Genomic DNA, 23058 nt, shown 5'->3' on the forward strand with positions numbered 1-23058 from the left:
TTATACAGTTAAAAAATACCATTCTGAGAACGTGTCCACTAGACTTCCGAAAGGGAGTCTCCTAAACCTTTTCTTAAAATTTCCCTGACCCCCAGCAGCCCACCAATAGTGTCACCTTCCTCTGAACTCCTGGAAAATGCCATTATCTATACATGTCACTTAGCCTCTCTCAGACTGAGTTTCCTATTTTATAAAATGGGGATAATAAAAGTACTTATTTACAGAGTTGTCGTGAAGCTCAATTAAGAAAACATAAGTATTTTATTTCAATTGCCTTCCTTCTATAGAACTCATGCCCATTTCTGATTTTTAAAAAGTGAAGTCATGCCAAAATTAACATAAAGGGAAGATCTGAATGGGAAAAGAGATTACCCTTTTGTGAAATGCAACCTGAGGGTTGTGTGTAACCTTTGGTAATAATAGAAGGCATCAGGATCAATCAAGAGCATGTATTAAGCACCAAGTATGTGCCAGGTATTACATATAAAAACAAAGAATGGAACAACCTCTCCTCTCAAGAAGCTCACTTCCTAAGAAGGAGTCTAGGTCTTGTTAGCTCCAGCTAAGACAGCCACCTTCTGCTTCCCAGAGGCCCCAGTTATTAGAACAGGAGGAAAATGGGGCTTTGTGCACAAAGCCTGCGATATGCTGTCTCTGCTCCATCCCCCAGGAATGGACTGGCTTCCAATATGCTGCTGCAGGACAGAATCCTCCCCAAACTCCCATCTCAGACTGATAACCGATTTGGGTAACTATGCCAATAAATTTCTGCTCTAAATTGAACTGCTAGGCCTCTACTTCAATTGTAAAACACGCAGGTACAGTGAAAGCAGAGAACCCCGACTAGTAACTACAATTTGTCAGCGATCCTAATGCTCTCCTGGCCTGCATTTCACCCCATGGCTGCACATGGCTTCTTGCCAGCTTTCAATTCTGAGAGGGACTCTACAACCCACCCGCAGAACCTTTGTCAGATCACAGGAGTTCCTATTCCCTGATCCAGACTCCAGACTCCACTGGTACCTTTCCAGTGGGTGTCGCTGTGGAGCCTCTACAAATGACGGCTGCACTCTAACTGTTCTGCAGGGGCAAGGAGGATCTAAGCTGTTTCCTCAGACATGGAAGAACCCAGACAGGTGCAAGAAGGAGAAAGGGCTTCAGACCCTTTTTAAACCCCTGTGTCCAAACCTGCCGATCACACCCCAGGGCCATGCTCTATTTTTCATGACACAATTTTACAGGGTGCTATACACTTGTCATTCCATATTCCATCACTAAGGCCTCAAGAATGTAACATTTCTGTATCCTTAAGAAAACCTAAGCTTACAAACACTCACCTGATTCAGCGTGTTTTCCCTCACCCGTTTCCAAGCTCCATCTCTGTATAAATACTGAGACGGGGACAAAAATTTAGTTCTATATTCAGTGTTTGCTTTCCTAGTACAAAGAAAACAAGAGTAAATACATTTTGCCAAGTCCAAGGTCTAAAAGGAATGATATTTTTGTTCTAAAACATGTGCCCAAACCTTTGATATTTATGGGGAGACATTTTGTCTTTTGGTTCCATTTCTGCTTCCCTCTGTTTTGATAAATTTTCTTTTTTACTGCTCTGAAATTGAAATAATTTAAATAGTGTTAGTTTTTAAAAGATTGTATTAGAAGATTTTAGAATTCTACAATGCTAGATTTTATATCATAATATGTCTATAGGAAGAAGATAGATTTAGCTTGTTTTATTCATTCAAGAATTAAAGCTAAGCACCAACACCAAACAGAACTATGAAGTTTGTTTTACAGAAGGTTGTTAGACCATCCTGGTCAGTGATTTTCCCAAAATGTAGCTCCAGATATGGTTTCATTTCCTGACCAGCAAAGATTTTGAATGTAGGGATTGTTTTGCTTTTTTTAAAAAGAATACCTAAAAACCTGGTATTCTGAATATTTTTAGGACCATTATTAGCACTATGTACGCCTTTTCCCTTTCACTTCTTTCCTACTTGCTTTGCATCTAGTAACAGGTTGCTTTAATTTTATTTGTTATCCATCTTTTTTGTTAAAGACTATCTATCGAAAGAAAAGAACTGTGGAATATGGATGCTGGTTGAACCATACTATTTCTTTTGGTTGGGGCGCTGTTGTTTTTCTTTTTTGAGGTTTCTCCTTTTTGCTCTGATTCTTCTCTTATAACATGACTAATGGAGAAATATGTTTAATGTTATTATACATATACATATACATATATATATATACATATATATATGTATATACATATATATATATACATATATACATATAAACCTATATCAGATTACCCGCTGTTATGGGGAGATGGGGAGGGAGGGAGAAAAATTGGAAATTGGAAATCTTATAAAAACAGATGTTGGAAACTATCTCTACGTGTAACTGGGAAATAATAAAATGCCTTTATTAAAGACTCTCTATATCCATGTGTGTTTGTATACACATAAATTTATATTTTTAAGCATGAAACTGTGTCTGAACCACCACAAAAAAGACATAGAAATGATGAATTGTTAAACTAGGTCAGATTTCTCATTACTCTAACCCAGTGCTCTATCGATAGCAGAAGTTTCAAGGCAGAGCCTACAGGACAGCACACACATCTTTACTAATATTTCAGGCCATTCCTGTACGATTCGGCATCAGGGGTTGTCTTCAGTTGTCTGGCCAGAAGCAAAATATCATACACTGTGCTCATCAGCCTAAATTTCTATCAAAAAAAAACCCCACATCCAAAATCTTTGCTGGTCAGGAAATGATACCATATCTGGAGCTACATTTTGGGAAAATCACTGACCAGGATGGTTTAACAACCCCTGATGCCACATAGATGGATAGTCTTTTCCAAAAAAGATGGATAACTGAAATAAAATTAAAGCAACCTGTTAAGCATACTTTAAATCATTATTATTACTTGTAGGGGAGAGAAGATTTGCTGTTAGTTAATACTTGGTGAGAAGGAAACATATAAGACGATAACGTTTACTGGATTGAATTTCCTTACTAGGAAATATTTTGCCACTGGGCCCAGATGGCTCTGGAGGAGAGAGTGAGGTTGGTGACCTTGCATGGCCCTCCCTCACTTAAACCCAATTCAGTGGAAGTCATGACATCATGATCCCCCATGTCACGGTCCTCTTCAAGAATGAAGGACAAATAAGGGGCAGCTAGGTGGCGCAGTGATAATGTAATATGATATACTATAAGAATGTACTGTAAGAAATTATTGAAATAGCTCCTTAAAAAAAAGAAATGATTAAATGCATGGATTCTGAAAAACCTAAGAGAGTTGTATGAACTGATACAGAGTGAAAAAAGCAGAACCAGGAGAACAATTAATAATCATCAATGTAAAAAAAAAAAAAAACTGTGAAAGACTTAAACAACTCTAATTAGGGCAATGGCCAGTCATGACACCAAAAGACTGATGACAAAGCTTGCTCCCATCTCTTGCCAAAGTGGTGATTTCTAAAAGATGTAGAATGAGATAATTTTTGAGAAAATTAATATGTGTGATTTGTTTTATGTAATTATACTTGTTTCAAGGGAGAGTTTTAGGGTTTTTTTCCTTTTTCCTTTTTTTTTTTTTTTTTGAGAGAGATGTTGTTGTTCGGTCACTTTAGTCATATTCCACTCTTCCTGATCCAGTTTTGAAGGTTTTCTGGCAAAGATACTGGAATGGTTTGCTATTTCCTTCTCCAGCTCATGTTACAGATGAGGAAACTGAGGTAAACAGGATTAAGTGACTTGCCCAGGGTCACACAGCTAGTCCGTGTGTAAGGCCAGATTTGAACTCAGGAAGATTAGTTTGGCACTTTCTCCACTGTACCATCTACCCCCAAGTGAGATGACTTAAATTCAAATCTCACCCCTGAGGCTTATTACTTGTTTGAAGCCTTCCTCGGCCTCAATTTTCTCATCTGTAAAACGAAGGTTGGACTAGATATCCCCGGAAGCCCCTTCCAGCTCTATATTCTATGATCCTAGGATATATTATTCATTTAGATGGCTTACCATCCAGTTGGTGAGATAAGACATAAATCTCCCAAATAGCTTTCCAGCTCTCACTACTCTCCTGGAGTGCTGGCCACATTTCCAATTCCCTAAGTAGTCGGCTGTATGTACCAGAAGCATCTTGGGCATGGGTCTACATTAAAAACCCTCCATGGGGGTAGCTAGGTGGCACAGTGGATAAAGCACCAGCCCTGGATTCGAGAGGACCTTAGTTCAAATCCAGCCTCAGACACTTGACACTTACTAGCTGTGTGACCCTGGGCAAGTCACTTAACCCTCACTGCCCAGGGGAAAAAAAAGGGAAAAAAACCCTCCACAATCTGATTCCCAATTACTTGTTTCATATAATTTCCTTTCATAAACTCTATATGTCAGATAAAATGACCTACTAGTTGCCACTACTGCCCAAATTTTGTATTTCATCTCCAGTCTCTGCCTTTTCAAGGTATCACCCATGCTTGAAATTCTCTCCTAATTCCTCCCTCTTAGAATCATTAGCCTCCTTCAAGGCTCAGCTTAGATGCCATCTCTCCTACTAAAAAACGTTTCCTCGCCTCCCTAGGCATCAGTGCTGAATTCCTTCTCAAATTACCTTTTACCTCCTAATCCCCCAGTAAAACGTAGGCACCTTGAGAAAAGGGATTAAGGGCTTGTGTTTGTATTCCCTAGAACAGTGTCTTACATTTATGAGTGTTTGAAATGAAATGGAAGTAAACACCAGGAAGCCAAACTACTCCTTTCTTCCAAAACCAATTCCTTCTTTTTCCCATCAAATGCACCACATCTCCCCAGTTATCTTCTTCATCCTTCCATATCCAAACAGTTATCAAGTCCTATGACTGCTCTCTCCTTTCTGACCCGAGCTAGCCTAGTCTGGGCCTTGCTACTTCCCACCTGGATCCTGCCTTAGTTTCCTAACCACTCTCCACCACCTGACACCTTCACCTGGAGTAGTCTTGAGGCATGGATCTAACCATACCCTACTTCTGCTTCAGGGACCCCTAATGCCAGTTAAAGGGAGTCCAAAGCCCAACATGTGACACTGAAGAAAACTTCATGACCCAGTACCTTACCTTTCTACCTGCACTACACACCAGCCAAACTGGACTTCTTTCTATCCATAATATCTATTCTAAACTTACAATTCAACAGACATTTGTTCAATAGTTACAAGGTACTGTTATGTTTTGGGGATGCAAAGACAAAACCAAACAGGTCTCTTCCCTCAGGGGGCTTGTGTTCCCAAGCTGGCTCCACGCTGCCTTTCCAGACTTTGTTGTTTGCTGTTCAGCAGTTTTCAGTTGTGTCCTACTCTTCGTGACTCCATTTGGGGTTTTCTTGTCAAAGATACTAGAGTGGTTTGCCATTTCCTTTTCCAGCTCATTTTATAGATGAGTAAACTGAGGTAAAGTGACTTGTCCAGGGTCAGACAGGTAGTGTCTGAGGGCACATCTGAAGTCAGGTCTTTCTGACTCCAAGCCTGGCACTTTATCCAAGCTGGCTCCACACTGCCTTTCCAGGCTGAGTATATATCACTCCTTTTCATTCAGTTATTGGCTTTCTTGCTGCTCCTTGTCCTCACTGTGCCTTTGCCTAGGTGGTCCACCATGCCTGAAAAGTTCAGCCCCAACACAACCTCCTTGTGACAGAAGCCCTTCCTGACCCCTAAGCAACTAGAGCCAAATGGGCCACCCCCACCCCTGGGCCTCCCAGAAATTACCTTGTGTTAACTTACATTCATCAAAGTCTCCTTTGAAAAGGTTTCATTTTTGCCTTTATCATTCCCATCACCTAACACAGCTCTTGGCATGCACTTGATAAATGTGTTTTACCTGAGTAAAGTTACTAAAGGGATATGGCTGGCTAGTGCATGGATAAGGGTTTAGAGATTTTTGAGGGCCAAACTTGTGAGCTCCCAGTGAGGAAGCTCCAAATACAAGTCAGTACTTACAGCACAACTTAGGGACTTAGAGAACAGGTTATCTAACACAGACAAGTGAATACAAGAAAATCTGTAGAGGAAGAAAGCACTAAAAATGTCAGTCTAGGGACCAGGAGAAAAGAATCAAGACAAGCTTCTTCACATAGAAGAGGGTTCCTGAGCTGAGTCTTACAGGAAGCTAGGAACTAAGAGATGGAAGTAAAAAGGAGATACATTTCAGGGAGAGGAAACAACCTTTGCAAAGGTACAAGAATGTGGAATGACAAGGGCACACTGGGACACAGGTGCCGTGACTATTCCCTTGGCCCTCAATGGCCCTGCCCTTTCCCAAGTTTGAAATTCAGTTCAGGGGCTGCTAGGTGGCACAGTGGATAGAGCACCAGCCCTGGAGTCAGGAGGACCTGAGTTCAAATCTGGCCTCAGACACTTGACACTTACTAGCTGTGTGACCCTGGGCAAGTCACTTAACCCCAATTGCCTCACCAAAAAATGAAAAACAATGAAATTCAGTTCAAATATAGTACCCTCCATAAGGCCTTCCCTGATTCCCCAACTACCTTCCCTTCCTTCAACCTCATCAAGCACTTTTTACTTGTCTTATTAGATTCTTTTCTAGCATGTATCTGTTGTACGCCCATGAGGATGAAGAGCCTGGACAATGGAGACAATGGAGACTCACGTGTTGAGAGAACATTACTTGAATGCAAGAAATGGATAATTAGAAAAGGAGAGGGACTAGTTACACAAGGGATAACAGATCAACCAATGGCCTCACTGCTATACTGGCAAACAAAGCATTGTAAAAGACCTAGAGGCAGCCTGCAGCACCCTGAGGAGGATTTACGGGAAGACATGGAGAAGAATCACAAGCGAAAAGAAGGCATGGATGACATCACAGATTTACTGAAGTTTAAGAGGGTTGTATCCCCAGTCCAGCCCAGCCAGACTAAATTCTATGAGAGTAAGGGAAAGTGTGTTATCTTTGTATCTTCCCCACTGTGCCTTGCATAGTGCTTTAGGGCAATGGGTCCCAACACCTACTGAATTTAGGCACTGAAGGAAAAGGATTTCAGCAAACAGAGATGGAATGTTTATTTACTGGTTGTGTGAACATGGATAAATGACTTAATTTTTTGGATTCTCAGTTTCTTATCTATACAATGAAAATTCTACTTTTTTCCTTATAGCTATAAGATTGTTATGAAGAGCTACCTTATAAGCTTTAAATCACTATTTCAATTTGTTATTATTAATAATAGTAATAAATGGCTATTGAAATACATAATTTCAATCATTAAAATTAATAAATGGCTATTCTAAGACAACAGCCATTTAAATAACATTTTAAGATAAACATAGAATAGCTATGATGGCTAATTAATTCCCATATGTTACCAATAAGTATTATAGGAGCTCAAAGGAAGGTAAAAAACACTTCAGGATAGGATGGGTCAGAAGGATCTTATGAGAAGAAAGGATCTAGGACATGTCACTTCAACTATGCAAAACTAGGCTTCCTGATCTGTGAGATAAGAGGGTTGGACCAGGTAATCTGAGTTCACTTACAGACCTAAATCCGATGACCTATGATTTGAGCTAGACAGTAGCGAGCTTGACAATAGACAGTAATTAGAAAAGAGATGAGATGGAAGGCATTCCCAGCAGGGAGAACGGCAAAAGCAAAGTACAAAGGTAGGAAAGGATGAAGTTTTTTCCCGGGACAAGGGTAAAGCACCGGACCACTTCTTGGGATGAGGCGGTCTACACCTTTTATTACCTCCATAATGTTGATATTTCCTTTCATTTGCTACAGATTTGCCTCATTCAAGTTTTAAAAGGGAGCCTGCCACCATTCCAGTAACTCAGGACATGGAAAGCAAGTCATGTTAACGACAGACCACATTCCTGAATTCCGGACTCCATCACATGCCCTCGCAAGCCAGAGAGCCCTTAGCTCTTCCATGGTCGTTTCTGGGTTTCAGTATCATAAGCCAAATAAGGCGATGAAGACTGGCCAAGATGAGCTGTAACATTCCTTCCAACTCTAATTCTGTGGGTAGGAGGCCCACTTTGTTCTCAAATAGCAACATTTCTCTAATCCAAAGGAGGAGCAAAGGCTGATCCATCCAAATCATGATAATTATTATAACAATGACAACAATAATAAGTTTACCTGTCTCTCCCTATATCTTTTCTCTTTCTTTTATAGCTTTCTGAGGTTGATGAAAGTTACAGTTTACACAGTATTTCAGGTAGAGATGTTTCATGTTTTTCTAAGAATGGTTTTGGGTTTTGGTTTGTGGTTTTTTTTTTTTTTAATTTCCAAGGATCTCGACATGATGCTCAACATTTTGCTCTTTGGGGGTTAAAATAACATTTTTCCGAGGACACACATTAAGCACATACTCTACACCAGGCACTGGTAAACCTTGTGACATAAATACGAGCCAACAACACAGTCCCTACTTTTCAATAGTTTTCAATCTAAAACCCCCAGTACAAGCTCGTGTTCTAGGATGCAGCCAACTGCTGTGAACCCTTGTTTTTTATGCCTTGATGTGGATTGTTTATCCCTAGAAACATCTTTCAGATGGCAAGCTCATTACCTCTTAGCAGACAATCCTTATGACAAGGTCCTTGAAGTCATGCTAGAAGTGACATCAGGGGTCATCGAGTTCAACTTTATTTTACTACTGTGTTAACAGAAGCTCAAAGTAGTTAAACGATTTCTTTAAGGTTAGCCCTTGCTCACATTCAAATACTATTGACATTTAAAAGGGTTAAAACACTTATAAAATGCTCAGTTATATTTTTGAGTTTCAGAGCACTTTAACTTTCATCAATTATGAATTTAGTACAAAGAAGAGAAGCTTTGCTAAGACGTAATTAATATTGCTGATATTCCAAAGAAAATACTGAAGCAATGCATATGCATTACACTGGATGAGATCCTGTCTGCTACACCTCTGCTCTAAATGGGACAACAATTCCTATAACCATATTTTTTATTCTTTATTTAAATTCTGTCTGTCCTCCTAGAAAGCTATGATTTACTATTTTTCCAATAGACTAAGCCATCATATATCCAATAAGAATAAGATATAAGAAAATGGGAGTTAAAAAGGATAAGAAATGATAAATACCTTCTCAGGGGAGTCAATATCGGGATTTTCATTCTCTTTCAAATCATGCTTATGTCTTCTCTCTTTGTTTGGAGATAAACCTTTGAAATTCCTCTTGTATTCTGTTTCAGGGATAGTTACATCAACTTTGAATGGTGGAACAGATTTATTTTTACTAAAAAAAACCTTAAAATGAGAAAATCAAAGTTACTTTTCCTATTTTCAAGGGTCAACCATGCAAAAATTAGATCTCTAATAATAAACAATAAAAAAATGACAGAATGTTATGGCTAGAAGGACACAGAGAGATAAATCATCCTACCCTTTTAATTTTAAACATGAGAAAAGTGAGGACCAGAGAAGCAATATAACTTGTCTAAGGTTATTCAACTAGTTAAAGGCAGGGCCAGGAACTGGACCGAGGTCTCCTGACTCAGAATCTAGCACACTTTTCACTACACCACACAGATAAGAGATTAAGTTACAGCACACAAAGCTGCACCTGTTGTCCATTATACTGCCATTCACACGCCAAGAAGCTAATACCCAAAGATCAGCATGTGTTAATGCATCTGTTCTGTTCTCAGACTAATGCTTTAAATTATAATTACTGTTAAGGGCTGTTAGCACATCACCATAATGCTAAAATATAATATATATTTGTTTGCTCTTTTCTTCCCAAATGAAGAAGAGGTGGATGGAGTGGGGGGTGGGGGAGGTCCTACCTCTATCCAAAATTACCAACAACCTCTTAACTGACAGATCCAATTACTTTTTTCAGGCCAATTCCTAAAAAGGACCGTCTATAATCCCACACTCCCCACCCCCAATCTACTTCTCCCCTCCTACTTACTTCTCAACCCTGTACAAGCTGGCTTCTTACTGCACCCCTCGACTAAAGCCTATGTCTCCATGGTTGCCTGTATCTCTCTTGGTCTTTTCTCACTTCTCAACCTTTTCTACTTTTCTGCAGCCTTTGACATGTTCAAACCCCTTTCAGACTCTTTTCCCTCGGTTTCCATGACACTACTCGCTCCTATTTATCCTACCTGTCTGTCTCTTCCCAGCCTCTGTTGCTGTACTGTCATCCATCTCCCACCTTTTCAGCTTGTATCCTCCACATTTCTAACCTGAGCCTTCTACTCTTCACTCCCTTACTTCAGCCCTAATCTCTCCAAGCCTCATCAAAAACTGCCTTTTGACATATAACCAGCGCTTAATAATTCCTTATTACTTGACTGATTCTGGACATCTCCACCTAGACTTAATGAACTGTTGGCATCTCAAACTCAAAACGCCCAAATTAGAACTCAGCGTCTTTTCATCAAGGCTCACAACTTAGGAGCAATTCTCCACTCTCCCCGTCCCCCCAGCAAAGGTTTGTCAGTTCTCCCTCCTCAGTAGCTCCCCCCCGACCCTGGGGGCAATGAGGGTTAAGTGACTTGCCCAAGGTCACACAGCTCATAAGTGTCAAGTATCTGAGGTCGGATTTGAATTCAGGTCCACCTGAATTTATCCACTGCTTTATCCACTGCACCACCTAGCTGCCCCTTCAGTAGCTATTAAATCCATGCCCTTCTCCCCACTCACACCACCACTACCCAAGACTGGACCCTATTCATCTCGTTCCTGGATCACTGCAGGAGGCTCCTGATTTTCCCTGGCTCTGTCCTTCCCTCTCTCCACTCCACCCTCCGCATGGCTGCCAGTGACATTCCTGAAGCACAGGGGTGACTCCCTGGGACAAAATACAGACTCCTCAGCCTGGCACTGAAAGCCCTTCCTAATCTGGCCCCAGACTATCGCCCCCTCAGTCATTCTGCCCTGCAGTAAACCAGCCTGCTCACTCATCTCCTGTCTCTGAGCCTTGGCCTATGCTACCCCCATGCTTGAAATGCTTTCCCTCCTCATCCTGGAACAGTGAAGTGTGATAGCCACCTCCTTTAAGCAGCTTTCCCCGGTTGTTAGTGCCCTACCAGAAATCACCTGTACACACATATACATACACAGAAACATATCCTTTACTCATCCGTAACCATGTTTTAATGGAAAACAAGGTAGCACAGTGCATAGAGTACTAGGCCTGGAGTCAAGAAGACCTGAGTTCAAATCTGGCCTCATACACTAGTAATGTGACCCTGGGCGAGTCACTTAACCCTGTTTGCCTCAGTTTCCTCATCTGTAGGAGCTGGAGAAAGAAATGGCAAACCGCTTCAGTATCCTTGCCAAGAAAACCCCCAAATGGGGTCACAAACTAAACAACAACAAAATTAGGGCAGTTGGGTGGCAAGTGGATCAAGCATTGGGCCTGAAGTCAGGAAGGCCTGAGTTCATATTAGGCCTCAGATACTTTCTAGCTGTGTGATCCTGGGCAAGTCACTCTGACTTCACGATAAACTGGAGAAGGAAATTACAAACCATAGTCTCTGCCAAGAAAACCTCAAATGAGGTCACAGAGTTGGACACAACTGAAATGACCAAATGACAGCAGCAACAACTATAAAGATCATGTTTTATACAGCTCTCTGGTAGAATATGAACTCCCAAAGGCAGGAAGTCTCTGTATCCAACAGCTCCTAGCACAGGCCCTTAATAAGCTCTTATGGAGTGACTGATTTTCCCAAAACCGACCTTCTTCCTAAATTCTCTACTTCTACTTGAGGATACCACCACCTACTAATCACCCCATCACTTTTGGAATCATCCTGATTTTCCCTTGCTCCTACCTCCTGGATCCAATCATTTGCCAAGTCTTATGATTGTTTCTACATCTTTCACATCCAATCTCTTCTTCCTACTCACTGGCCAGCCACCTAATTTAGGACCCCATCAGCTCATGCCCAGACTATTACAAGAACCTTCCAATTAGTCTCCTGGCTTCTAGCCTCTCCTTTCAAGCCATCCTCAAAGTAGTTGCCAAAATAAGTCTAATTGTGCCACTCCTGTGCTCAAAAGTCTTCAGTGGCTCCCTACTGCCTCTGGAATAACGCAAACTGGAGCTGGTATTTAAAGTGCTTCACAATCTGACTCCAACCTGCCCTTCCAAGTTTGTTTGTTTCTTTATGCCACTTCCTCCCCAGCTTACTCCCAACACCTCCCCTTCTTATACTCTACCTTCAAGTCAAATTGGTCTACAAACTGTTCCATGGAGCTTAACATTACTCCTCTCACCCTAGCTCTTTCCTTTTCACAAGCTCTCACATAGGATATAGATCAACTGAGGTGCCAAGCATCTCCACAAAACCTTCCCTGGCCTGTAGTGAATCCATCCTATCTCCAAACATTTTGCCTTTGTATCCCTAGCACGGAATATAGACTCTGACAACTACAGGAATCTTAACAAACATCTGTTAAACTGAACTACAGTGTGCTAGCTCCTTCTGAAGACAAGAACAAAAGAAACGGACTACTAGACAGGAAATAGAAATGCCAACCAAACACAATCTATTCATCATCTGACATGGGGTCAAACCAGCTAATGACGCGGAGTTGTGATGAATACCAACCAAGGTCATCCAATCCCGGCAGTTTCAAGCTGGAAAGGCCCTTTGGAAGACATTTCCTACAACACTATTTTAAACACTGAAAAAGTATTTATTAAACTAGGAATTTGTTCACTACAATCAATAAGGAAAAATACTTGTTTTTGAAAGCTTGAATATTTATTATAATTTAATTTTTAATCTTAAACAACTTATATTAGGCAAGGAAAAACTTTTTTCACATTTCTATCTTTTTCCTCTAATACCCTCTTTGCAAATATTAGGGTCTGACTTGCCTTTTTACTATAAATTTTAAGTTTCTAATATGAAAAAACAAGCATAGAAGGTATGAACCTCAATGTATAAAAATGGAGATTTTACTATTTATTTGTACTTACTCTTTCTTGATCAAGTCAGAATCTAAGTCTAGACTGTATTGATTTGGCATTTTATAACCTCAGGGATTTCTTAACTAAAGGTGGCACAGTTACCTTATAAACTTGCATGAAGCAACTTTTCAGAGAACAGGCTTTTGGAATAATAGAACTTATTTACAAGTTCACTTCCTTCACACAGTTCTCCAATATATACACAGGATTCAGAAACTGATATGGCTTCAAATGAAATACCAAATCTGAGTCCTTTAGATCCTTCTCCAATGAAAGGGATGAAACTAATACTTAAGACAATGGTAATGACTCATTTTGTTCATTCTAAGGAAACAACATTGACTTAACCCAATTCTTTTGTCTGCACACAAGTCTACTGAAGTAACCTCCTGATTTATAACAAGTTCATCTTTGGTTTAAGGAACTCAAACAATTCACCTAAAAACCAAAGAAACCAAAGAGGTGCAAAGTTTTCATTTTCTAAGTCTCAAATAAGATTTCTAATCTTGTCAGCAGATTTAATCTCTCAGAACTTCTGTAAGTAGGTTTTTTAAAAAGCAAAGGTATGCCTGTTATCAGTTCTGAAAAGCCATATGTGAGTTAAATTTTTTGTGCTGAACATTCATGACTAAAATAACAAGCTAATAACTCCACAATAGCTATAACTTACAAGATGACTACTCTTGGTACAACTAATAGCATTTCATTCCACCCCTTATTCTTGGGGTTTTGAAGATACAAGAGCGTGCAGGAAAAAATGAATATGAGGTGTGAGTATACTTACAAAGAAAAGAAGAAAAAGGAAATTAAGTCTGGGAAAATTTGAAGTAATAACAAGGAACCAAACTCAGCAATTTAAAGCAGATTTTGAGGAAAATTTTCACTTTCCTAGATTCTACTTCTTTTCTATTTCGGTACAGTTTCTTTAGGGTCTTGGTCCCATGTTAACATGCATTCCTACATTGTAAAAAGTTACCGAATACTGTCAACCCATCCTTCAAGCTACCTGATCGGCCGCAAGAACTGGGGAGTTCTCCTTTGGGGTCTTCCATACAAATTGTCTTTGATATTCAGAATTTCTGAGGGAATTATATATGGGAGCAACAACAGGCAATCCTGCTTTCCTCCGTAGAATCCTGTCCAAATGCTTAAAAGAAAAGTTTTAAATGTTTTATCCAAGTTTTTTAAATTTCCATCATTGATGTAATTGCCATTTAAACCAAATCTTAATTTCCCTCCTTAAAGCTATTAAGATTTTCAAATCTAAACAGTTGCAATCCATTTAAGGATGACATTTTAAACATTATACTACGTTTCATTATGATCAACTCTCTTATCCACAAGCTACGCAGCAGTTGTCATGATTTACTCAGTCACTACCATGGACACTGTCCCCTGCCCACCAGGCTTCCCCATCACCTTTCTTGAATCCCTTCTCCTTGTCTGCTTTCTCTGAGGGGCTGCAGGTTCTTCTCTAACACAATTTAGTGCTCTTCGGCTGTCCCAATAAGTTGCAGACATGAGCTGGGAAGGAGAACTCGAACAGGCAAAGGAAGGCAGGAGATAGTGATAGCCCTACAAGTGCTGCTCCAAACCCCTTATGTCCGTGACAACAAGCTGGCCCTGGCATGAGAAAGCAAGGCTGGCAATGATACTTGGGAGATGCCGCCAGGCCTCTCCTCCTTCCTCTTAGGATTTTTGTCAATCAAGATTCTGTTTGCTTTCCTGTTGGTCCATGATAAGAAATTGAAAGGGGGCTATTGAGAGGTCAACCCTTAAAGGACAGACCAAAGTATCTGAATTCACCACCCATGAAGAGAGGCTCTGACTCCTCTTCTGGCTTCATTTGATCTCTCTCTCAGGATTCAGATCCTGATATGCAGTGAATAAAATCCGGAGGCAGATGATCCACTGCTTTGTATCACTGACACTGTTTCCCAAGTTTATGTGGATAATCAAGAGTCAAGGTTTAGAAATGATCTCTAACTAAGCCAAACCCCAGCTTTTACTACCAATCCTTGCAGGTGTAACTCCTGAGGAGAGCATCAGTGGGCAACAACACACAACATATAACACACACAATGCACACCACACACAACATACATACACAACATTCACACACCATACACAAAACACACAACATAACACAAACAACATACACAACACACTAAAGAGTTTTAGGGATGTATGCCAGCACTGCTCTAGCTACTAAGAAGCAGAAAAATTCTTACCGCGTTAGGGACATTTTCTGAAAGACCTCGGGTAGACTTTTGTGCTTCTGCATTCCTATCCATTGGTGTCAGATCCGAAATCGCTTCTTTAGTGTTATCCACAGGGTCACCAGCTTCTTCAACTCGAGAGTGAGCAGAGTGAGAGCGAACCCTCTTGGGCACTCTAGGGGCCTCAGGGGTTACAATTCTTTCTTCATTCAGGTCACCTTTTTCTTTGGTTTCCCGCAATTTGGGCATTTCTGGAACTTCAGGTTCTGGGAATACAACCAAATCATTCTCAGAGGCATCTTCTGCCTTCCACTCCAGGTATTTGGGAATTTCTGGGTCATAATAAGGAACTCTTTTCTTTGAGATAAAATTCGGTTCTTTTGTGATTCCTATAAAACAGAGTTGATAATAAGAAAACTTAGGTGGGTCTAATGTTAAAATGGTGATTCTAATGTTATAAAGATACAAATTTGTATATGGAAATGCATCAGCTTCCTTGAATTTTAAAGAGTCTTTAGGAAAACTAAATAAGGATTTTGCAAAATAAAACCTATCCTAAAAAATTTAAGTTCACTTTGCATTAATTCATGTAAGTTTTTCCATGATTCTCTGTAATCATTGAGTTCATAATGTTAATTACCACACTAATATTCCATTTTATAGGTGCCAAATTTGTTTAACCATTTCCCAAACAGTGAGCATCAACTCTGTTTCCAATTCTTTGTTACAATAAAAAAGTGCTGACAGATTTTAAAAAAAGAAAAAAAATAAGAAATTTAAGTCCTACACACACACAAGCACTGGACTCAGTCTGGAGTTTTCTTTGCCACCTTTCCCCTCTCTTTCTCTGGGTGGCTCCTCTCCTCTCTGCCTCCCTCTCCCTCCAATCCTCTCCCTCCTCTTTTGGAAACCCCTTTTCCCCCATGCTGGCCCCCAAAGCATTTCTTTCATTCTTGAGGGGTAGCATGGAGGGGTCCTACAAGTCCCCATTCCTCCCCTTCTCCTACCACCCCATCTCCTCTTCTTCTTTTTGTTCTTTACAAATATATTTACATACAAGGAATTAAGAAGAAAAAATTAATTGATTTTCCCTCTCCTTTCACTTCCCCCATCTTGTCTCCCCTATCCCATGAATTAAGACCTTTGCCTACCCCTTCTCTATCCACCCCAGCCCTCTAGAACACTTGTATTTATTATAATATCGTTTGAGTTCATGTCACAGTAATAGACACAGTATTTAATTGCATCATACAGATGTTTGCTGGGTATGTTCACTGTAAACTTTATTTAATCCGGGTTTTTTGCTTGTTTTAGGGGGTTATTTGGGAAGGGGGTTATTTTTGTGGTTTTTTACATATTTTTTAAGTCATCTGACACTGGAAGAAATTCAAGTCCTCGAAGCGTTCTCAGAAAAAAAGACAACAAATTAGGGTCATGCTGTTGCAGTCAGTTGTGACAGGCACATAGGTCACGACATCAGACACTTGGCAAAGCAATAAGAACATGTTACCACTGCCAGTTTCTCTTAATATAAACAACCAGCTCTGGTTTTCTTATGCAGACTACTTGGAGGACAGTGAAAATTCCAAGATGAGAAGAGAATCCCCAAAGAAAGTCTACATTAGCTTTGATTTCCTGAGGACTAAGAAAAGAAAGATCTTAACCAGATGACAATATTGCAGTGACTTCTGTCTGACGAATCTCTTTTAATAGAGCAAACTTTCTTTTTTAGGCCAATAGAATGTGTAGACTGGGAATCTTAGTCACAACCTAAATCAAAATTGTCCAAATTTGGGGGTGGGGGGAGCTCTTTAGCTATAAAGAAAATGTTACTACTTGGAGAAGTTCACAGATCCTAAATGTAGAGTTTGAAGGGACCCTACAGGCTGTACTAGGCTGATCCAGCCCCTTCATTTTATAGTTGGGGAAACTGGCATAGGGATTAAATGAAGATTTAATTCCAAATCCTCTGTTTTCAAGTCATCAGAAAGTGAAAGAAGAGAGGACAGACACCCGATGGTGGAGAGAAAGGTAGAGTTGGTCTGGGTAGTATCTGTTAGTCCTGCTAAGTGACCATATAAAATATGATGCCAGACCCGTAGTGTCTCTGCACATCTTTTGTTTCTCCAGAGCCCAGGGTGGTGTAAAAGAAAGAGGACTGGGACCCCCATGGGAATGGGGGATTTGCACTTTACCACCTCTGTGACCTTGGGCATGTCACTGGTTCCTTTCCTCATCTGTAAAAGGAAGGACACAGACTACATGATTCCTAAGGTGCCTCCCAGCACTAAATCCTAAGAGGGGTAGAGGCACCTCAGCGTTCTTTGTGTTTCTGAGTGAGGTCAGAGAAGGAGCTTTCCCAAGTGTCATCAGGCAACATGCAGAGAAAGGAGAGTTTGCTCTTACCACCTAACATCATGGAATCTCTGGAAACAGGGAAGATTTTTTTTTTGTGTGTGTGTGTGTGAGGTAACTGGGGTAAGTGACTTGCCCAGGGTCACACAGCTAGTAAGTGTCAAGTGTCTGAGGCCAGATTTGAACTCAGGTCCTCCTGAATCCAGGACTGGTGCTTTATCCACTGCACCACCTAGTTGCCCCTGGAAAAAGAGAAGATTAAGAAGGGAACAAGCAAAAAAGGAAATGGTAAGGACAGAGAGCCCCAGAAACATGTCTTGGAATTTCTATTTGGCATTTTCTTACCTCCCTTTCTCCAAACTTTTGAGATTCTTAACGATTCCAGGCCTCTAAGGTCCTCACACTGTCCAAGCTCCCTCTCATTATAATATCCCCTCCCACAATGTCACCACCACCCCAAATTATGTCCCCTCTTTACACTCTCCTCTACCTGTCTCCCCCCTTACCCTTCCACCAAAAATCTAATTGGTATCACCTCCATTTAAGAAGCAAATCTGACCAAACTAATTCAACATAAAGGCATAGTGTTTCCCCTGGCCACCCCCAACTAAAGTCTGCATTTGTAAGAGATTTTGAGGGGGGTGATTATTTACCAAAGACTTTAAGCAGTCTGTCTGACAGGTATCAGTCATACACTGACGTCTCACCATGACATCCATAGGAACCTGAGGGCTTAAAAGTTTGCTGGTAGAACAAGCTCTAGCAGATCCTACCAAGAAGAAAAGGCGTGAAGTTCTGGCACTAGAAAGAAGTGTGTGTCTCATCATTGAGAGTCCCAACCTAAATTCCAAAAGGCTGGCCACAGCTGCTCAGCCAATCTCACAGGGCATGGAGGAGTTGTCCTTGGCGTTCAGCACCAAAGAAAGCGCACAGCTTTGGAAGCACCTCTTTTTGAGCAGGTCAGCCACTCTCAACACTGCCAGGAGAACAAAAGCCTGACTGCTCCTGGTGAGTGCCATGGGTGCTATTCTCCCCTTCCCCCATTTGATCCCAGAAATCCTCTCTGATTTAATCTGTTAAAGCTCTCCATTTCCTCAGCTCCTGCTCTGTTGCCCTAGGACCAAGGTCATCCAATAAGACACAGCCTGAAGCATGTTTTCCCAAGCTACCACATAGGAAACTCACCTCCCATGCCTGTTCCTCTCCCAACATGGGAAGGTCTCATCTGACTTAGGGAAGGGGTGAAGAGTAAGAAGAAAGCTGACCCTCAGGAGCAGGGGTGGGGTCTGAGGAGCTGGGGGGGAAGAAGCACAGCAGACCCTTCACCAAAGCCCGGGCTCAACTCTGTTCTCTAAAGCCTTAACTTCACAGCTTCTTGTGTGGCCATGTCATCTGACAGGCAACTGGCAAGAATTACACAAAACACTGGCTGGAGTGCAAGTAAAAATGAGCCATTTGCTTCTGCACTGTGGAGATTCACAAGCTCCTATACGGAGCAGAGTATTCTGATGTTTATGAGGTAATTTATTGTTGTTTTGTTGTTGTTTGTCCTTCATTCTCCAAGAGGACATGATGTCATGACTTGCAGTTAATTGGATTTAAGTGAGGTAGGGCTGTGCCATCTGGGTCAAGTGTCAAGATATACATCAGGATGACTGGAGATGGCATTGGTTGTTTAAGGCAATTGGACTTAAGTGACTTGCTCAGGGTCACATAGCTAGTAAGTGTCTGAGGTGTCATTTGAACTCAGGTCCTCCCGACTCCAGGGCCAGTGCTCTATCCACTGCAACACCTAGCTGCCCCCAATGTAATTAAAGTTAACATCAAATATGTCAAGTTCACATATCAACCAGGACAACCATTTGAATTCTGAGAAGACCACACAATTTATAAAACGCAAAGCTGAACTGCAATATGATTGTGCCCAGTAAGAAAAAAAAAATCAGGACAATTTATAATAGCCATCAACTTTGAAAACTTACCTATTTGATCTGATCGAAGTCCAGCCCATGGACTTTTTTGACTTTCTGGAGAATTAGTTAACTCTGAGAGATGTGATTTTTTCCACATAAAATTTCTCTGGTATTCACTCAGACCCTGTAAAACACAAAGATGTATAGGATCGATACAATCAGAGCCTCTGTAAATAAACACCATTAAGTAATATTTTTGAACCTTTAAAAAAAATTTCAAATCTCCAAATTAGAAATCAAATACAAAAGCTCTACCTTTGACAATCAGATAACTGAAATGCATTCCTTCATCGTAGGTTATCACTACTATAAGACCACTTTCACTTACTACTTCAAGGTTTGGTTGTGGTACAAATTCTTCTGTGGGAGGCCTTTCTTGAGTCCTCTGCTTACTCAACCCCTCAGATTATCTTCATTTTACTTTTCTGTTTACATGTACATCCCTCCATAGAAAGTAAGGTCCTTGAGGGTAGGCACTATTTATCTTTTTTTCTCTGAATCTAGAGTGCCTTGCACATGGTAGGAGCTTGTTGAACTGAATTAATCAATACTTGTTAAAGTGTCCACTGGATGACAGTCTCCGTGTATGGAATACATGTGCGGTATAGCAAAGATTTAGAACGATAAGGACACACTTCCCCAAGCAGAAGGATAAGATACCCTATCAGACCGAGTGGTAAGCCAGTCATTTTTTCATTTTCAGTTGTGTTTTTTGTTTGTTTGGGGTTTTTTTGTTGTTGTTGTTTTTGGTGGGGCTAGGGGGGTTCAGTGACTTGCCCAGGGTCACACAGCTAGTAAGTGTCTGAGACTGGATTTGAACTCAGGTACTCCTGAATCCAGGGCTGGTGTTTTATCCACTACGCCACCTAGCTGCCCCCATTCAGTTGTGTTTTAAAGAGCAATGATCCCTAGAGCTAGTCTGGCACTTTACCCAAACTCTAACATGCATGAGAAAAGATGGTGTTCTCTCTGGATCTCCCTTTCTGAAAAGAATGAAAATGCAGAGGATCACAGGTTTAGAGACTGAAAAGACCAGAGGCTTGGACTACTTGCTCCAGTCTCATTTTACAGATGAGCAGAGGGAGGCCTAGAGATGTGAAGGGGGTTGCCAAAGTCATGCATTTAAGTGGCAGAGCAAGTATTAGAATCTAGGACCTCTGAGGCCAGATGCAGCACCACCTCCAACAAACCAGGCAGCTGAGCCTGCCTATTTCAAAAGTTTTGGCAAGCATTTACTTCAGCTAAGTCAATGACAGAACCCGATTTTACCAAGTGAGATATCAAACGATAACTATGATAATAGCTAGAATTTATATGGTGCTTTTAAAATTTACAAAGCACTTTACACATATACACTGCCAACATGTACATGTACAGGGAAGGTGTCCCAAAAGCCCTGGTGCAAATCATAAGGGTTTTTGTTTTGCGGAGCAAACGAGGATTAAGTGACTTGCCCAGGGTCACACAGCTAGTAAGTGTCAAGTGTCTGAGGCTGGATTTGAACTCAGGTCCTCCTGAATCCAGGGCCAATGTTTTATCCACTGTGCCACCTAGCTGCCCCCTAAGTTTTACTAACTATTGAACTACTTTTTTAAAAAAGCTTTAAACTACACTAAGATTTCTGGGACATATTCTCTCTATAGAAATACACATATATTTTATATATTACAAGTAATACAATTAGGAAGCACAGTGCATGGAAGATTGCACTAAGATTCTGGGGACACACACATACACATATGTACACACAAATATAGGTACCCTGCATAAAGATTGCATTAAGACTTTGGGCACGCCCATTATATATGTGTATGTGTCCACATGTTTACATATGTACATGTCATATAAAAATATACACACAAATACAGTAAGGTGGCACCGCACACAGGCTACTCTCTGTGCATATGTGTGTGTGTGTGTGTATACACAAAGACATCTAGGTGACAGTGCACAGAAGACTGCACTAAGATTTGGGAGACAATATATACATATATGTACATATGACTGTATATGCACATTTATATATGTGTCCAGACACAAATAAAGCCAGCTGGCACAGTGCACAGAGAGTACTTTACTTTGTGTTGGGAAGACCTCAGTCTTCTTAGAATCCTGCCTCAGACACTCATTAGCAATTGAACCCTTAGAAAAGTCAGTTTATTTCCCCTATGCCTCAGTTTCCCCAACTGTAAAAAGGGGCTAATAATAGCAGGTACTTTCCAGGGATGTCATGAGGATCAAATGAGATCATTGCAAACCACTTAGCATAGTGCCTGCCACATTGTAAGAGCTATATAAGTGTGTGGGGGTGTGGGTGTGTGTGTGTGTGTGTGTGTGTGTGTGTGTGTGTGTGTGTAACACTTATAAGTGTTGGCTGCTATTATATTACTATTATTATTAAATTGAGATAATATGTAAAGTTCTTTGCAAACCATAAAGCAGGATATAAATTTAACTATTATTATTCCCACAGCTAGGTAGTGCAAAGGATACAGAACTGGGCCTGGAGTCAGGAAGACTCATCTTCATGAGTTCAAATCCTGCTTCAGACACTTACTATATGACCCTGGACAAGTCACTTCACCTTGTTAGCCTCAGTTTCCTTATCTGTAAAATGAGCTAGAGAAAGAAATGGCAAACCGCTTCAGTCTCTTCCAGGAAGTCTGACACGACTTGACAACAACAAAGTTGTTTTTGTGTTGTTACTGTTATTATTTTAATTACTGTCCCAAGGTGTCCCAAAAGTCTGAGTGCAGTTTTAAACTGGCTCAAACTGCTGCTTTGGGACAGTCTGTGTAGGCACACCTCGATCTCTTTTTCTTGCATGTTTTCTCCACTTTCTCTCTCCCTCCTCCCCCCTCCCTCGACCCCGACACACACACACACACACACCCCCTCACTCTAAAGAATCTTCCTATAGAAGTTTCAGCGGCTGAGGAGACAACTCTGCCTCCTTAGGAGAAGGCCGAGCGCGGAGGGGAGGGGAAGCGGAGGACCGCACAGACCGGACACCCGGGTCCCTTCCCTGGCTCCGTCACCAGCCGGTTGCATCATCGAGGACTCGTCCGTTCCCGCCTCCGGGCCTCAGTTTCCTCGCCTGTAAAATGGAGCGGTGGCGCCCGAGGCTCCCCGGCCGGCCCAACGCGCCCCGACCCCGGCCCCCGAAGCTCACCTTGAAGCGTACGGGCATGTCTCCGCCGCCGCCACCGCCTCCGGGCCGCAGCCCTCTCTCCACCACCGGACAGTTAACGGGACAAAGACTCCCGTGGGCGGGGCGACACGGTTCGTGCCCCGGGTTAGGAGTCTCGGTCCGGCGTCCCCAGCGACGCGCCGGCGCACTGCAGCCTGGCCCGCCCTTAAAACGCGGCCGTGTCCCGCCTTCTCCGAGGTCGCTAAGCCAATTACCGAGTGGAGCCTCCCGCTTGGGCCGCCGGCGTTCGACCAATGGAGGCTCAGACTGGGCCGCTGCTCCCGCCTTGCTGCCTTCCCAAATCCGGAGCTCCAATGTCGATCCCGCGATGGGGCTTGGGGACCCGCCCGC

At 41.6% G+C, this 23058-nt stretch overlaps 1 protein-coding gene across 2 annotated transcripts in view; it reads right to left on the reverse strand.

The window, feature by feature from the left end:
- Positions 1-22854, reverse strand: part of MDM1 (Mdm1 nuclear protein) — a 45019-nt gene extending 22165 nt beyond the window's left edge. Inside the window, exons 1-7 of one of the 2 annotated variants that reach the window (XM_043964995.1) lie at positions 22690-22854; positions 19527-19641; positions 15202-15578; positions 13977-14117; positions 9121-9285; positions 1527-1609; positions 1338-1437 (exon numbers count right to left, since the gene is read on the reverse strand). In XM_043964995.1, coding sequence (XP_043820930.1) covers positions 1338-1437; positions 1527-1609; positions 9121-9285; positions 13977-14117; positions 15202-15578; positions 19527-19641; positions 22690-22707 — 999 coding nt within the window. In that variant the 5' untranslated portion in view covers positions 22708-22854. The remainder of the gene's footprint in view (positions 1-1337; positions 1438-1526; positions 1610-9120; positions 9286-13976; positions 14118-15201; positions 15579-19526; positions 19642-22689) is intronic. The other variant, XM_043964996.1, reaches the window with a different exon arrangement.
- Positions 22855-23058: the final 204 nt, after the last annotated feature.

Source organism: Dromiciops gliroides, chromosome 5 (genome assembly GCF_019393635.1).
Source record: "Dromiciops gliroides isolate mDroGli1 chromosome 5, mDroGli1.pri, whole genome shotgun sequence".
NCBI classification, from domain to species: domain Eukaryota; kingdom Metazoa; phylum Chordata; class Mammalia; order Microbiotheria; family Microbiotheriidae; genus Dromiciops; species Dromiciops gliroides.